This window comes from Teleopsis dalmanni, chromosome 1, assembly GCF_002237135.1.
Source record: "Teleopsis dalmanni isolate 2A chromosome 1, ASM223713v2, whole genome shotgun sequence".
Lineage (NCBI taxonomy): Eukaryota > Metazoa > Arthropoda > Insecta > Diptera > Diopsidae > Teleopsis > Teleopsis dalmanni.
The window spans coordinates 196461943-196481135 of record NC_051846.1 but is presented as its reverse complement, the minus strand read 5'-3'; the positions used below and the strand labels follow the sequence as shown (position 1 = coordinate 196481135).

General features: G+C 26.7%; 1 protein-coding gene across 6 annotated transcripts; it reads left to right on the top strand.

The window, feature by feature from the left end:
- Positions 1 to 7607: 7607 nt before the first annotated feature.
- On the top strand, positions 7608 to 18817 carry LOC119671116. Of its 6 annotated transcripts, none has more exons than XM_038081630.1 (9): positions 7608 to 7713; positions 8849 to 8911; positions 11918 to 11986; positions 13651 to 13779; positions 13846 to 13999; positions 14060 to 14195; positions 16561 to 16632; positions 16726 to 17757; positions 18464 to 18815. In XM_038081630.1, exons 1-9 carry the CDS (start codon positions 7681 to 7683, stop codon positions 18579 to 18581), a joined length of 1806 nt encoding a protein of 601 aa, XP_037937558.1. In that variant the 5' UTR covers positions 7608 to 7680; the 3' UTR covers positions 18582 to 18815. The 6 variants fall into 6 exon arrangements, with proteins under 6 accessions (XP_037937558.1, XP_037937561.1, XP_037937557.1 ...); XM_038081629.1 differs by lacking the exon at positions 7608 to 7713 and adding an exon at positions 8299 to 8398; XM_038081633.1 differs by lacking the exon at positions 11918 to 11986.
- Positions 18818 to 19193: the final 376 nt, after the last annotated feature.

Below are 19193 nucleotides of genomic sequence, written 5' to 3'. Positions count from 1 at the left end.
AAAAAATTATTGTTAAAGGTAAACAAAATATTTTAACAGATGTTTCAAAATCTCTGAAAATAATTTTTTTAACATATCTTTTAGCAAATATTAATGATGTCAATTATCTACTTGATTCTTTGGGATTGTAGTTTATGGTAGAGAAGCATTTGCTGTCAGATTAAGTCAAAAAAATTACTAAAAAAAAAATTTTATGTTTATTTAATATTTAAAAATTGTGCGCAGAAGAATAAAATTGACAATATTTTTGTATTTAAATACAAAAATAATATATAGCATAAATTAGTATTATTTTCTGCAACAATTTGTTGAAATATATGTATGTATATAAATAAATTAATTTCATAAAATGTAAATTGTATGAATTCATTAAAAATAAAATATATATTGATACAAAATGTTTAATTCATTTTTGCTTAAAGGACTGTGTGGCCTTATGTCCCACTAGAGGAAACGAACACTAAGAAGAAGAATAGCATGAGACCTAAACTTTTCAAAAAAAAAATATATCAAAGCATCAGGACATATATAAAAGAAATATGAACATAAATTAAAAAGTATAGCTGAAGTCAGATCCAACCAAGTTAACTACAAAAGATGCAGTTGCGTACGATTTTCTAACAACTCTTTCTGACCCAATGGGGTATGTTGTTTTTCAAATGTATTTTCCTTACTCGAGCATTTATTTTCTCGATATATTAAAGTTTTGAACCTACATGATCGAGTCTTATTTCTTTACCGCTATAAGACATCCAACTAGATATTTGTTACGTTTATGCATCATATCGAAGAGTAAATTTTTATTTTAAATAAAAACAGTGCGTAGTAAAAATTTGAAAATAGTTTTAAAAAAGTTTTAACTACAGCTATAAATATATAACAGTATCTGCTTAGTTTTAATATTTGTAATTTGTATACACACAAATTTTTTAGTAATTAAAAATATACTTTAAAATTTAATAATCGTTAAAGTGTTATGAGTTTGCTAGATGGAAATTTCAAGAAACCATATCTAATCAAAAGAATACTTAAACTTTGACTTATTTATATAAAGAAAATCAAAAGCATTAATGTTTCATACCTGTCAGAAAGATATTATGACATTTAGATTAAAGCCAAATAACTTAAGTTCATAAAAAAAAAATCAAAACCCACAAAAAATGTATATAACCTATAAGTCCAAATTATTTGTTTTTAGATATTTTTAGATATATAATATTTAAATAAAAATATTATAGTGTTTTCTATATTCATTTAAGCAGAGCATTGTAATCTAATAGATATTTTTCAATACAACTGACTGCAATTAAATAAAAGATATTTCTCGTTTATAGAAGTTTAAAAATTTAGAAATTTTTTTTAAGGCGCTTAAAATTAGAATGAAAAGCACTTCCCTTATGTTGCGAAAATATTTCTTTTGTTCAGGCTTACCAAATTACCAACAGTGTCAAGAATTCGCTTTCTAATAGACTCCTTCAGGTTCAGAGCAAGTAAGCAGTCACATGACTTGAAAACTTAACCATCCTTTCCAGTATATACCATCATTTGTTTAAATAATAGCATAGATCAAGCTGATCTGTCAAACAATGCTACAACAACCTAATGTCTCTCTACCTAAGAAAAAGCCCCTTTTTGTAGTCAAAAGGAAACACTAATCTTATAACCTGTCAGTTCACTGGATTATCTCGTTACTACTATTTAAGCATGATTTTTTTATATAAGATAAATTTTTTTATATAGTTTATAAAATAAAAAAGCCCAGTAAGATGGGCTGGTATAAAATCTTTTCTTGACTTACAGAAAATGGCATGAATACTATATTAAAATCGATATAGAATATATCTATTGGAATCTACTAACCTATTGTGATCTACTATTATTAGTAGTGTTGATTTAAAATATATTAGAATCTGAAACACTGTAGTAGGTGTATTTCAAGCTCTTTATAATTTTAAGTCGTAATATTTGAGAGTTGAAGTTATTTTTAATATTCGCTAATACAAATTGATTTGGTTTTTGTGAACAGAGTATTACAATATACATATATATCTGAAGAATATAATACCTTGATACTCTATAACATTAATTCATATAAAAATATTCTAAAATAAGTAACAAAAGTTTGCAGTAACTCACCTTTTGTTGCAGACCGTCCTTTGCTTGATGTAGTTCAGATATTATAATTTCTTACGGCAACAAAATGGAGCATTTCCAAAAAGACTGCTAAGTTTTTTTTTTTTTGTTTTTTATTCGTTTTTTTTTTTAAAGTTGTTTTAATTTATTAAATTTTATTTTAATAATAATTAAAATAATTTTTATTTTAGAAATGTGTTTGTTTTTATTTGTAAACTATAATAATAAGAAATATATTATAAAATCACTTCTTTAAAATGCACATAAAGATATTAGCAAAACATGGCGTCTGCAAATTTCAGACATTCGAGCCAGAACTCACAAAAATGTAGAGGTTGCAAGTTTCAGATACTTTATATAATGCAGCATATTAAAATGCAACAGCAAGACAGGCATGTGAATTCAGTTGGTGAGAAATATTATTTTATCTAAAAGAAATTTATTCTAAAAAAAAACGATTTAATTTTTTTAGTTGTTTTTTTAGCAATAACAACGTAGGGAAAAACAAACTTGAGTAGTTCAAAACCGACAAAGCAATAAAAACGATTATACTATTTGCTGACATATGTAAAATATTGCAATTCTCAAAAGATTTGAGTTATATTTTGTTGTCGTAGTAAAAATTATATATAAAATTGTGTATATAATTATACATTGCTGTATTTTTCCATATAAATATATTGATTTTTGTGCTTATTTAAATTTTTATTAACTTAAATCGTTTTAATATGATTTAAGTACTTAGTAGAGCGAGGCTTTATTTATGATTGATGTTAACTTCACGTAACTTTATATCATAACTACCAGGTTCATAATGTCTTAATCAAGTTCATAATGGCAAAATCAAGTGATATTAATAACAATATAACCAGTACTTCTCTAATTCTATACATAACCTATTTAACTTAAAAACTAATAGATTTATTGAAACCATACAGAAAGATCTTTTCATCTGTTATAGATTATACAGAATAGCAATGTAAATTTACATATTACTTTAACAAATCCCGTAAAAACATACCATTCAACTAGGAGATAACACTATTCGACTACTGATTTTATTTCAAGCTAGAAGAGGCTATAAACGTCAACTGTCTGTGACATTGCGCTTTTTATCAGACTATTGTGTCTTTTCTTATTCATAATCATTGAAGGATTTTACTTCAGCTATATACAGAATGTCTTAATCTTATCCAAAACGATGTTTGACCACCCTGATTCGTTAATTATCTTATGGAAAATTCTTGATCTATATTGCATAAGAGCAGGACGTTCTCCAAATATATGTTGAGAAGTTAGTGGGTCTTTCTTGCATAGTCTCCACTCATCGGTTTCTAAATGAATGTTATATACTGATTAAATCTGTTCCATAATAAACTTTCATATAGCAAAGAGTCCTCTGTGAGAATGCAATCTACAAAACACAGCTTTTTTAATTTTTCTAAATATTTGAACTTCTGTATAACCAAGCACGCAATTAAATTTATTTATATTAAATAACTCCTCTATAAAAAGTTTTAAACGCAAAGTATTTATTCCAAAATAAAGTCTTTGTGTCAACATTGCAAATCTGTATAGAATACTTTTTAAAAACTAAGTTCAAGCTAAGACACTGAAATCATGTCTGACATTTTCTTGTAATGTTAAGATATATCTCCTCTTTATATGATAACACAATAATCCAATACGTCTAAATCCTTTCCATAATCCCTTCCTCTTTAGAAGTATAATGTTATTTTATTAACTAAAGAAATTATTAACATCTTCTAGTACTCTAAATAATTCCAATATTTTTTTTTCTAGAAATTTAATATGTTTAAGTAAAAATAAGCGTAAAAAGCGGCTTTCTATATTCTATTTTTCCGAATTCCCTGTTCTTATTGGATTTTATATTCACAACTCACATCAGACATTATGCCGCGTTATTTTCTTATTAATGCAAGAAAAGGTTTTCCACGTTTTTTATTATTTTTCATAAAAGAAGATGGCAGAATGTGTGCGTTAAGACTTCACAAAAAGATAAATAAATAAATAAAGCAAGTGAAAAACGTGAGTTATGTTATTAAAAAAAAAACAAAAAAAAAAAGCATAAAATAAACGTGGAAGAAAAATGTTAAAAACACAAAAAGTGAAAAACAAATAAAACCTAACCAAAGCAAAGCAAAACGAAGACGCCGCAGAAGAACACGACAAGATACAAGATACAAGAGCGGCCGTATGACTAAAAAGCCAAAAGAACCAAACTAAATTTCAAGCAAAAGAATCGAAAGGAAAAATATTACACATTTAAGAGTATATACTATATACATCACTTGTGTACATATATAATAATATATTAATATGTAATAAGGAAGTAGAAAATTGGTAAAAGCAGAAACTAAAACCGTCCAAACCATAAAGGCCAGACAGACGCAGACTTTGACTTAAAGCAATGCGCAGCGTGTATTTCAAACAGAAAAAAAGATACTTTTTAATAAATTGTTTTTTTTTTGGTTACGTTAAATTTTTTGAAAAATACTGAAGGATTATTTTTAATTTCTTTTGAGAATTTCAAAATTCAGTTTCGCCCAAAGCTTTATTCTTATACATTTTATTTTTTGTTTTTATTGAAGTTGAGAATATTTAAGTCATTGTTGTTGCTTCGCTGCTGCAAAATGATTATCTAATACTTGGCCACTCCAACATTTGTGTTAGTTGCTTTTAAAACACTCGGTTTCTGTTTGGATAGTTGTTATAGTTGAATAAATTTGTTATTTTTATTAAATTAAAATTAAGCAGATATTGATTTTTCACTTTTATTCTCTTTTACTTTTTTTCTGAAAAGTTATTTTCGTAATTTTAATATATTTTTATTTAATGAACATTAAAGTGTTTCAATTAAATATATTTTATTTTAATTGAAAATTAATTTTTATTTATTTTTTTATTTTATTTTAAGCACACTTAATTACACATACATTGCAGTTTAAATTTAAGCGTTACTGCATTTGTATCTGCATTGCACTAATATTGTTCATATTTGCTTACATATTTTTTTATTTTTGTTATTTTGCAGATAAAACGTGTATTAGTATGATTTTCAATACAAAAAAAAAAACTCATCAGCAATGCAGATACAATATTCTTTTAATTTATTTAAATCCATAAAATATCTTGCGCCACAATTATTGTATTTTAAAAATTAATTAAGTTACAAAACAATGAAAAAATGAAGTGGTTAGAAGAAAAACAAAAAGTATCTTGCTTTATTATCACAAAAGGCAATTTAACAATGAAAGCATCTAAAAAAAACTAAACAAACAGCAAAACAAGTCGCAAAATTCTTTCCGCTTTTTCAAATTTCACATCCGAACACAACGAATTCAAAATTAAGACTCAATTCAAGTTGTCTCGATTCGTCCACAGCCAACTCAAAACAAAACTCATGAATGAAACACCAAATTCACTCGCTCACTTGCACATGCTTAACAACCGCCGCGGCCGTTCCGTTGCTCAGATACGCGATACTTTCAAAGAAATATCTCCAAATACATTGCATATTGTGGCAGCAACGTGCGTTTCGGCTTGGTGCTTAATAAACTTTGTCTTTGCATTTGTTGCTGTCTTTGTTGTTGTTGTCTTTGGAATTATTGGTTTTGTTGTTATAATAGTTGTTGCTTGTTGCACGCTCACTCTCTTATTGGATTTTATTTGTTTTTGTTTTTGTTTTTGACAGATATTGTTGCTTTTTTATTATTCATTTTTTACAGACGAGGGAAATTTTTTTACATGCATGTATGTGTTATTTAGTTTTCACAAGATACTAAAAGTAGAATAACAATATAATTAACATTTTAGAAATAATTTCTGATAAAAAAATACAATTAATCTAATATTAAATACTTAGTTTTATATAATTTAATGTAAAAACTTATATTTAAATAAATTAAACAATTTATTTACACAATTCCACATTTGTTCTTATTCGAAAATGTTTCCATAATTTTTTCGAAAAGTTTCCTTTTACTTTTAACAAATTATTTTTACGGTTGAGCACATATACTCATATGTATGTCACGATCAAAATTGATTTAATTTATTAATAAATTATATAGTAAGTATACTAAATAACATAAATTTAAAAGCACTTATGCGAATTGTCCGTTAGACTTCATACTACACAACTTTTGGAATTAGAAAACAAAAATTGAATACATATGAACAGTACGGATCAAAATATGTAAGGTTTAAAGAGAAATTTTAAATTTAAAATTTATTTTAACAATTTGAATATTGAACAATTATTTATAATAATTTCTAAACTATAATGTTAAAAAATTATTGTAACGAATTTAAATTATAGAAGAGAACAGAGATTTTAATAACCGCCAATGCTGCTTTGAGATTGATAACATAAAATTGGCATTTCATATGAAATTTAAAGAAAAATTTTAAATTCAAAATTTATTTTAACGCTTTGAATATTGAACAATTATTTATAATAATTTCTAAATCATAATGGTTAAAAAATTATTGTAAAGGAATTTAAATAATAGAAGGGAACAGAGATTTTACTAACCGCCAATGCTGCTTTAAGATTGCCAACACAAAATTGGTATTTAATATTAAATTTATAAAAAATTTCACATTTCAAATTTTTTATTTTCAATTTTAATATTGATCAATTATTTGTGATAATTTAATTAACATAATGGTAAAAAGAATAGCTATAAGGATTTTAAATTAAAAAATACAGCAATAATTATAACATAATTATTATTATGTTTGTGGCTCACTGTTTCAATAACAATAATTTTTATAACAATATATATATATAACATATTTGTATATATAATATATAGTTATTATAATATATTATTATATTATTATATATCATATATGTATGTGTAATAACTATATTACAAATAATATATATTGTAGTAATATCCTGCTGTAAAAAAGGCAAAATTGAAAGAAAGTGAAAATTATAAACGTAAGCTAATTTTATAACGTATACAACAAGAATATTACAATGTATGGCATAGTCGAATTTATAATAATGAAAAGGGTCCATAAACCAGAAAGTTCGTACAATATTAATTATAATCGGAGTGATAGGAATAACACAATTTTTCTAAAAATTATTATTACGTCAAAATGATGTTTAAACGTAGGTGACATTATCTATATTACATTTTTGATACAGGTTCCTTGACACAAAATAAGGGAAATACTAAAGTATTACGGCTACTTCATTTTATAACTTTTATCAAAAGTATGTTACACTTTATGTCAACTACATCGTATATTATTGCAAATTTTGAAATTAAAATAATATATAATAAAATACAATATAAAATATATAAAAATATATAAATATATAAAATATCTGTGAATTTATTGTCTTTATATATGAATGTTATATAATTTATTTGATTTTAAAAAACAATTATATTAGAAATACATTTTTACGTTATTCTAATAAAGCTTTAATTTTAAACATTTATTTCGTTAAAAAAAATACTTATAAACAGTACGCATAAAAAACAAACAAAAAATTTCCCAACGATGTATGTGAAAACAGAACCACCTGTCAAAGAGGTAATACTATTTTCTCATAATATTATTTTGACAGTTCATAGCTATAGCAACAAAAGCAAACAAGTCTCTCATAAGGTAAAAACAAAAACAATCAAAAAAATTCAGTGTTATCAAATTTAAAGCAGCACCAGCTGTTATAAATATCTCTGCTCTCTTCTGTAAATAACTCTCCTACAAAAATTGCAAGCTTCATACTCCTTTTTACAATGGCGTTATAAGCTACTTTTTATTATATTAAATAACTGTAATTTGTCATAATGGCAAACGTACGTTGGTGGTTTTCGTGCCATTTGGCAAACAAAAAACGTAAGCATAGCAGAAGAGATATGAATTTTGCCCAAACTGCTGCTGTCGTCGACATTAGTGACTTCAGTGAGTGGTGGAAAACGGTAGAGAAAAGTGTGAAAAATCAAAGAAAATTGTAGTGCAAAATATAAAATGCCGTGAAAAAAATGTAAAAATTTATATAAATCTGCATATATACATGTAAAAAAGAAAAATTTAAATATGTATACTTAAAGGAAAGAGCTATAATATATTAAAAATGCATTAGTTAAGAAAATAATATAGAACATGTAAAAAAAATATTTTTATTAATATTAGTATAAAAAATATAGATTTTAATAAATATATAACACAAAATATGTCAACGGAAAGCAATACGCCCGTGGATCCTAGAGTTCAAGTGAGTCTGCATAGTTACAAAAATAATCAAAGTAAAAAAGACACTTCTGCAGTTTATTTTTTTTTTTGTTTAAAATTTTGTTTAATTTGACAATGACACTTAAAAACAATAAACAAAAGAATATTCAAAAGCATATAAAATTCAAGTATGGCACATTTGCACAAACACTCACCCGACCGCTTGCACGCCCGCATATTTTTAGACAAACAAGTATTTTTTTTGTGTTTTTTTTTCTGGTATGCTTTTGTAAAAGATTTAAATTTATTTTATTTTATTAAAAATTTTAAATAATCTTATGACATCATGTTTGAAGACAATTTTGCTCTTCATTAATATTTATTTATTTTATATTAAAATAATTATTAATTTTTTAATCTTTATTTAATATACGAATCAGTTACATACATATACATCTATTAAGCAATATATTTGTATTAATTGTGATTTTAGGTTGAACTCGAGAAGTTGAACACGGCAACTGACAATATAAACAAATTTGAAGTGGAACTCGACGTGAGTATTGATTTTTATTTGTTGTTCATACTTTACATAATTGCCCGCATCATACTAAAATGCATATACAGACACACACACATACAAACTGTCGTCACAAACTGATACACTCCACGCGTAAGCAAACACCGAAAGATTTCTAATAATAACAACAATTCCAGCAGAAAATCTAATGAAATTGGGTCAATTGCCCTTTGTGTAGAATTTTGCCAAGCTTCCTTCTAAATATTCATTTATTTTATGCATCATAAATTTAATTATTTCGAAAACAATGCACATTTTAGAAAATGAAATTAAATTTTCATTAAATATAAATTTTAATTTATTTAATCTGTAGCATAATATATTCTATATTGTTTTTAATTGTAAAAGCGTTCGCTGAGTTTATAAAACTACACTAATTTTATAATCAATTATAAACAAAAATTTAATTAAAAATATAGATGAACTCGTATATGATAATAATATACCATAATAATAAAATTCCATAGTAATAACTTTTTTTACATAAATTGGCATTATTTTGAGTTAGAAACAAAAAAATCAGATATGCAAGTGTTTGATCGATTAGACGTATACGTAACATTTTCAAAAATCCTGCCAATAGGTAAGCTGTTGTGTATAAATTAAAAATTGATGAAATAAATAACAACAACATTAAACATGATATTACATTGGCTGTAATAGTGGTTAAACATAAGGAGATTATTCAAAATTTTAAAGTTGATTAGATACTTATGAATAAATTACATCATAATGAAGTTAAAAAACTTCAAATTTGTTTTACTCTTTCAAAATATTGTAGATCTTGTATTTGGTAATATAGAGTAAAAAACTAGTCAATAATGGCGTTTTCGATTAGTGAATCTGGATTTAATCTAGATTTACTCTAGATCTGTCAAATTGTGTTGCCCAACCGAACATTTTTAGAGTAATCTAAAATTTGTATAGTTGTGTTAGTTGTAAATAATAAATAATTTCAGGGTTATCTCGTGCTACTCTGTCATAATATCTAGAGTGTTATAAACTAATCTCGAGTGTTATATATTAATCTCGAATGTTATGTAGACTTACCAATCGAAAATGAAAATTGCGTTAAAAGTGAGTCTCGATTAAAAAAATTACACTAGATGTACTAATCGAAAACGCTATTTTGGTATTCACCCTTTAGACTAATAAGTTGTATAACAATGATTTAAAAATGTGCCATTTTAACATTAAAACAGAGGCAAATATGTAACATAATTCTTGTTCTAACAGAGACCTTGACTAATAAAGTAACAGTGCAATGCATAAGTCTGAATGCATTACAATTTGTTGTTGGCGCTGTGCAGTTTTACTTCGTTATACAGCTTATTACTTTGAAAGCTGTATGCTTCTGCTTTTTTATATTATTTTGTTGTAAATTTCACTATTTAATAGTATTAATCATTAATCATTAACAGCTGATAAATAAACAAATTGTAAGGTACTATCATTTAATCACTTTCTTCTTCGATTGCTATTAAATATTACACAGTTAAGAAAATTGACCATTTATGAAAACATTCATTTAATAGAGCTTTTTTTGTGGAAAATAATAGAGAATAATATTAAAATTACTTACAATTATTACACACTACAGTTTTTTTCCACATTTCTCGTCTATCTGTACTTTTGCGCAAGTGCACACACAAATGTGAGCACTATTGACATATGATTTCGTTTGTTGAATGGTAAGATTCCTCTACCTGGAGATTCAACATCCTTACCTCTTCCTAACCCCATATCATTACACTGTGCTTATTCCATTTAAGCATGAATAAAATATTCAACTAACTAAAAAAGTTATTAATATTTCATTAGGATGCTTGAGGCAACATTATAAGACCATGGTTTTAAGGGATGAAGTTTTAGCAATTAGGGAGGATTACGGAGATATATTCCTAGGGGAACCAGTTTATATTCCCCTAAAGATCGTCAAGATAAATTTTTTTTTAACTTGCAAATAATAAATAAAAGACACTAAAGTTATGTATAACTTCACGGTTAATATTGCCCTCATATTACAAGATCAAATTAGGAACTAATTCTTTCTAATCACAGGTTCCTAGGGGAACCAGTTTATATACCCCTAAATATCGATAAGAAAATTTTTTTTAACTTGGAAATAATAAATAGAAGACACTAAAGTTATGTATAACTTCACGGTTAATATGGCCCTCATATTACAAGACCAAATTGGGAACTCATTCTTTCTGATCGCAGGTGTTTAGAAACTCATGCAGAGAATTAGCGCATTTCTTTTAATACTCATTGTAGAAGTTGTGGAAAAATATACATATAAAATGTTCTCTGTAAATACATAGTTCTGGCGTCCAAAAGAAATAGATACTTAGAAAAGTTATTTTTTTGACAGTTTGTCGGACTGTCCTACGGTAAGAGAGAATGATTTATTGAATTATCTAAATTCGACACCATAGATTTAGTTTTTTGTCTAAATCTATCCAGAAACCTATTATTATGCTGTATAATCTTCTAGTATAATTCCCATCATTGGTTGCAAGGACTAATATTCATATATAAATTAAATATTATGTTTGTTAAAAGTTTTGAGAAGTTATAGAATCAAAATTTATTTTATTAATTATAAATCATTTCATCACTTTGACAAAATGATCGTCAATTCATTGTGAGTAAATAGCAATTTAGGTCATAAATAATAGTTCATCCTACCATAAAATAAAAGATTAATTGAAAAACAATTTGAAAAAGCGTATTAATAAGAGATTTAATAGTATTTTATTATAAAATTTAATTCAATTTTAGAAGAAGAAGCAACACTATATGTACTACTCCACATCAAAGCACTTTACTCATTTTTATAATACGAGTATTACAGTTTATTTCATAATGTTATAATAGATGAATTTTTGCTAAACTCATACACTGAACATACCTAAATATTTAAATAAGTTTGTTTTTATAAATAAAATAACTTTAATTACTTTTAAATAAATCCTCTAGAATATTTATGAAAAACTCGCAAAAAACTATTATAATTTATGCAAAACGTTCAATATCAAGCTGAGTAAGGTAATATGATATTTTTAACCCTGTTTTTTATTATTGCGTATTTCTTTATAAATATCTTTAATAACTTTATTCTGCATATATAAAAATAAAATAATTTTCTTAATGCGTTGTGGGCGTGTCTCTTAACATAGTACAAATTTATTGCGCTGTAATTATTTTAACTTTCATTGCCCATTTTTTTTATATATAATTAATTAAAAATATAAAATACATAAATATACAATATTTCATATGTGTAAATATTGTATATATGTATATAGTTATTATTTCATATACGCAATATTCATATATTTACTCTATTTTTACAACCTATTTTTAAAAGCGTAACTTTGTCGTTGCCAATGTGCACTGAAAGTGCAACAAAATAAAAATGAATCTGTGCTGGCCACATAACGAACGAGTGGTTACACTTGAGCCTGACACTTCAACCTTATTTAACCTGAGGTATAAACAATTTTTTTTTTCATAATTGTCACAGAGCTGTTGCGCATTTCAGGCTTGAGCGCACCTCTCAACACTGACACATAAATCCGCCTTCATACCAAGAATTTTGTACTTAGACTTCGTACGTGCACGCGTAAGTGGAAAAGTATTTGAAAAATGTAGCATACTTTGTGGCGAAACCAATTTTACTTTTACTTTTGCCACTTCTAAAATTATTGAATTATAAGTCTAAGCAGTTGAGGGCAGGGACCGAAAATAACAGTTATTTTAAAATTTTTTATGAAAAAAAGCAGCAACAAAACAAAAAACTGAACTAAATCTTTACCTGCACCAACCTTTTCAAACATTTTCTATGGAATTGCAAAAACAACTACCTTGTATGAAAATTGCATTTTATGTTTTCATTTTAAAAATATCGCGCAAAATTTGCGCGATACTCTTGCTTTTTATATTATATAACGCAAGTATACCAGTTATTTGTGCGTTTTAAAATAAGAAGCAAATTTTAAGAGTTATTGCTGCGCGAAAAAAATAAAAGGCATATAATAATTATTATTTTTGATGAATATAATAAAAATCAAATTTAATTATTATTTTTTGAGTTTTATTTTAAAATGCATATGATAACAGTTATAAGATGATTTTTATTTTTTTTATGATAACTGTTACGGTCCCTGGTTGAGGGAATTCTATTACCAAAAAAATATTTGAGTACTAATACTGGCAGTTGCTCACTATTAAGAAATATAGTTTTTATAATATATTTATAACTAATTTTACTTATGGTATAAGAGATACCAGGTAAGGTGTCCTTCTTCAGCAGAACAGAGCTGAGGTTGCTGGTAAGATATTTAACGAGGGACCATGAACTGCGAAATCACTTTAACAATATGAGTCTGTTCGAAAAGATAGATTGTCGACTCTGCTTAGAAGCAGATGAGACTTCTAATCACATTCTCTGTGACTGCCCAGCCTTACCTGAACCAGGAGGAGGTTACTGGGTCAAGAACTACTCCCCTCTTCTAACATTAGGAGGTCCTAAACGGCCAACATTCTGGCTTTCATTCGGAAGGCGGAACCTCTTCTGTGCAATGCTCCGCTCCATTGGGAGCTGATATCCCGTTTATTTCTACTCCTATAAGAGATCCTATTTAATTTTATACATTTAACATACATTATATTTCTGATTATATATTATCTATATTCTTTAAATCTTACAGGACGCAAAATCTGAATTTAAACGTTTGCTCGCTGAAAGTGTGGTACGCATTAAACAAGCTGCGCATAAGTTAGGTAACTCCATAGAAGCAGCGAAACCCTACTATGAATCTCGTATCTATGCAGCACAAGTATGTTTTAAAAATATATATTCCTTTATCTATTATTTCGTTCAAACCCACATATTTTACACACAGCTTTCTAAAGAAACACAGCAGGCAGCAGCTGATCATGAGAAGGCTAAGTCGATGCACTCTGCCGCAAAAGAAATGGTTTACTTAGCCGAACAGGGACTTGGAGAGAAATCTACTTTGGATACAGCATGTCAAGAGATGTTAAGTCATGCAGCAAGTATGTGAACATAAATAATTATAAAAATAATTATATATGCATAAATATTCTTATTTAAAGGTAAAGTGAATCAATCGCAGTTGGAAGTCACTGAAACACGAAATTCATTAAAAATGTGTCAACTGAAACTGGACGTAGCTAATAACCGTGTTGGAAAGTTGCAGGGACAACTAAAACAAGCAATAAAAGCTTCACGGTTAGTTTTTGAAATAATAAATAAAAATTAACTTAAATATTAGAAAATTGAAACTCAATACTAAATTAAGAATAATTAATTATGAAACGGGCTAATTAGTTAGTTAACTAAAACTTATTAATTATAATTAATTAATTATATATTATTTGTCTTACAATAAATGTGTAATATTTCGAATATCTTCAATAGTCATCTTCGAGGAAATGAATGAATTTTATACTGAAGATTTTATTAAAAACATTATATAAAATCAATATTTTGTATTTTAGTTTGTTTATTTCATTAATATATAATTTTGTTTTTTATATAAAAAACATTAAAAAGAATTTAATACAAACGAAAATAATAATAACGATTCAGATTCTCTATCGTTATATTCTTAATTGTGGTGTTCTTAATTTTTTTATTTAATTTTTATTTTCACTGATATAATTTTTATTAAATTTCTTTGTAATGTATAGTTATAACGCGAGTTATAAAATCAAGCATATCCAAATCTTCAGTTACCCCACAAAACTTAACCCAATTGATTTGTGCTTTCTTCTCAAGTTTACAGAACCTTAGTATACACTTTTTCCTGACTGTAGTACAAACTCAAACCAATGCATTCAATCAGCTGACTATAGTGCCCGAACCCAAAAGAAAAATTAATTACTTAAAATAGAATCTTTATTGATCTTAAAAGCTCAGAAAAAAAGAGAGCATGAACATCGTATGGGTTAGATAAAAATTCTTCATACACTCTAAATTTTCTACTAATATCATTTCTTTCTTCTACCTCAACCCAAACTCCACAATTCTTTCCGATTTTCAACTATCTCAATGCTTCTTATTTCCAATATATTAAAAAATTGTCTCTTATATGTATTGCAACAAAGATATATATATTATATTATTATTTACGTTATATTGGATTTCATTAAAAATTATTTCTATGTACATATATACTTATATCAAAACTAAATAGTAACAGACAGCGTTGGGTTATTTGCATATATTTCGAACTGTAATCTAATTTTTACAGAAATAATGATGAATAGACTCACAGGCTTCGCTTGAAGTTCTTTTTATTATACTTAATATGATTTTTATTATCAGGTTATTAGGTTTTAATAATTCTTAAAGTTATTTTCATTATAATTATTATTATTTGCATTATTATTATGATTATATTTATTTTTATTATTAACTTAAAAGATTCTTAATAAGTCTTTTCGATATACAATCTAAAAGTGCCATGAGAGTTCAGTCCTAGTTTTGTCAGACTTCCTGAAATGATTCTGAGTTATATAAATTTAATTGAATACAATACCTCATTGTTTTAAGTTGAAAATCTCTATAAGCAATATTGATTATAAACGCTCTGATAATTTTAGTATTAACTTCTATATTATTATTCTTCTTCCTTTTCTTGAAAAAATATGATAATATATAAAGCATATATATTAATACAAATTTATCACAACACTATTGCTTTGAATTTGATCTACCCCTCAAAAAAAGAAAGACACCGCTAAAATCTTAATTTAAAAAAAGAGTCGCTCTCCACAGGGAGATCTGAGAATCTGAGGTCAGTTATTGCTTAGTCTGAAGAAGTGATAAACAATAATCCAGTCAAGGTGTAGAGATGGGTTATGATGAAACCGCACAGTTAATAGAGTGTAAAAGGCTCAAGTGCACTGATTTAACTATCCTCAACATAAAGTTAAAAAAATAAATAAATATATACTTATTAAGACATTTTTTGAGTGATATGGCGGAGATATAGATAGGGGAAGATATCCAAGAGCTCATTGATAATTAATATTTATATTGAAATTCGAATATTAACCGCACTGGTGCCCACCGGTTTGCTTATCCAACAATTCGTGGCAAAACCAACAACAATTCAATGCCTCTTATATATTGTATAGTAAATGTTAATATTAAAATATTTTATACCTAAACATTTTTAAAAGATATTAAAATTTTTTACCTTTTATGTATTATTATTGCTTAGTGTGCATTAAATGTTTCCAACCTTCCTAAATCTTATCTTGACAGATAATAAAAGTGGCGATAACGTGTTGAGTTATCAGTTTTATTTTCATTAGTTTTACCTCATAAAAATGCAGTTTAAATTCAAAATATTTTATGTTTTCAAATTTAAAAAATTTGATAATTAGAAATCTTTTAAAAATCTGCTCTGTAAAGAAAACCAATACCTCAAGTTGTTCATTATAAAACATTACTAGCAATACTGGTACTTGGCTGGTATAATATTATAAATTTATTTATTTTATTAATTATTATTTTATTTATTTTTTTAAATGTTTCATATTTTATGTTTGATTTGATTAAATTTTTATTTTTATTTTTATTTTAGTTCAAATATTAGACGTAATTACCTTTATTTGTCTCTTTTGGCACATAGAAACAGTTTAGATAAAACTAACTTGTAAGTAAAATGAATATCAAAATGACTTCCACTCTATTTTTATATAATATATACATATAACATATAATTAAAAGTCTTTGTATCCTATTTCAGGCCTTATTACGAGACACGCGCTAATTTCAATGGACTGCTGAAGACGCAGAAGGGAAAAATCAATGAACTAGAAACAAAAGTTTCGGAAGCTAAAATGTCGTACAATGATGCACTTAAGAATCTTGAACAGATCTCAGAGGATATACATCGTCAAAGACAGGAACAAAGAGACTTGCTTAGATTTGAAACAATGTCGAGAAGTCCACCAAATAAACATATGAATGTTGTTGATTGTGATGTACAAAATTATCAACGTTTTCCTTGCAAAATTGACTCCACAGACGAATACCTAGATTTACCTGATAAGTTAAGCACAAATTCCAGTCCTGTACGACAGAAAAGACCCGATATACACGAGTGCCCACATCTGCTACATGACTTTGAAGCTGTTTTAACATTCCCGCAAAAATTAGCCAATGGTATGCACAAATCAGCAAGTACAAGTACTGCCGATGATAATATATTTGTGCAGGCGCAACTGCATGGACCATATGATATAAAGTCTAGCAATAGCATCGGTGGCAGTGGTAGTGGCGGTCATAGCGCACATGATGCCAGCACAAGTACAGGATGTGGTGACACAGATGACAATGACATCGAACAATGGACTGAAATACGTTTATCGCATTCCGATAGCACAAGTTCTAGTTACTCAAATCAGTCGCTATTACATGATCAAGCAGCGCTGGACGGACGTGAAGATATACAATCTCAACATTCTTCATCTTCTTCCGACGAACCTAAACGGAAAGTGACTTGCACGACAATATTTCATGAAGATCAAGTCAATAAAAAACAGGGTCTCAGTCAGTGGTTGTCACGTTCAAATAGTTTTAAGTCTAATGGTCGACGCCAAAGTCTTGATCTACTAATCGATGCTGGTGATAAAGTGAAGGATGTGTTCACGCTAAGTTTTCAGAAGGTTGGTAAAACTTTGGAACGTCGTAATAGTGAGTCTGAAATGAATGCTGACGAGGAGAGTGTTGCAAGTGGCACCACAACATCAGCTGGTGATTTTTTCTTATTTTCAAGGTCAGTAGGCGAAAGCTCATCCAACAGTAGAGCACTGCTTAAAAAGAATGGTCTACTAAGCACTATACAAAATCGTTTCACAAATCCATTTAAGGAATTTTAAAATCACTTGTTATGCATGCACATTTAATTAGCGTTAGTTGAAGAAATTATTTGCCAAACGAATTTGATAAACAATTTTAAAAATTTTTGAAAACTATTTTTGAACTTCCACAAAAACAAAAAATTATTGCCAAATTATTGACTGTAGTATACAACAAAAATACTATCTATCTATTGATCTATCTATCGTAATTAGAATTTGACTCAAGCAATTGTTTTCGATTGGCTGCATAATTGTAATTGTAATCTAATATAGAGATTCGTTATTCAATTTGATATTGATATTGATATTAAAATTTTATAAGAAATTTTTGATGCTATATTTCAGAGACAAAAAAAAATTTCAAAAAATGAAAAAATTATTTATACAAAAAATATATAATAATTATTAAATCGCTATAATTGTACGAGTATGCCATATCACATTCACAAATTCACTTTCTACAATAATTAACCACTAACATTTCTCAAATATTTTTACTTACAACAACTAACAAATAACAAAACCAAGTACAAATCTTTTTAATACTATTTTTATTATAAGATAACTATTAAACATTAAGTTTTAAGGATTAGCTAAAAACAAGCGAAAATTACTTTACAGGTCCTCTGAGCCCAAAGAGCTGCTCTCTGATGAGCAAGTGGAGAATTTATTATTGAATCATAGAGTGGATGAAAACGGCGCCATAATAGTCGAAGAGCTTAAATCACCGCTACAGTAACAGCCAAAGCAAAACTAAAGCACTAAGAAAACCAAACTGAACCTTTTTGCCAAGAACTTAAAAAAAACTTAGAAAGGCTTTTATGCTTATAACGTATTTATTTTTTATTTAATTGCTTAGATGACAAACATATCACTTGTTATATTTAGTAAATTTATTTATTAGAGTCAAACTTAAATGGCAATAAAGTTATTTTCAAACATTTAGAACTGGTATTAATTAGATATTAACAAAGAGTGTGGATTTTAAATTTATAAAAATATTGGAGCAATGTTAGTATTGTGTGTTATTTTAGTGACATTAAAATAAAAACTAAAAATTAATTTTTAACAAATTTAAATTTAATATATAAAAGTTGAATCTCCACATATAAACTTCTGTAGACTACATATGTATGTAATTTATTAGTGTAAAAATATTTTAGTACTTAAACATTAAACACCTCAGGATATGGTATAAAGCAATATTTTATACATAAAAATCTCCTAAAATTTCAGCATGCAAATATCTAACAAATAACTAAATTAATTAATTTGTATATTAATTTTTATTAAACTCAACTCAACTTCAAACAATTTAAAAATTTTAAAAATCATCAAATAAATTTTATTT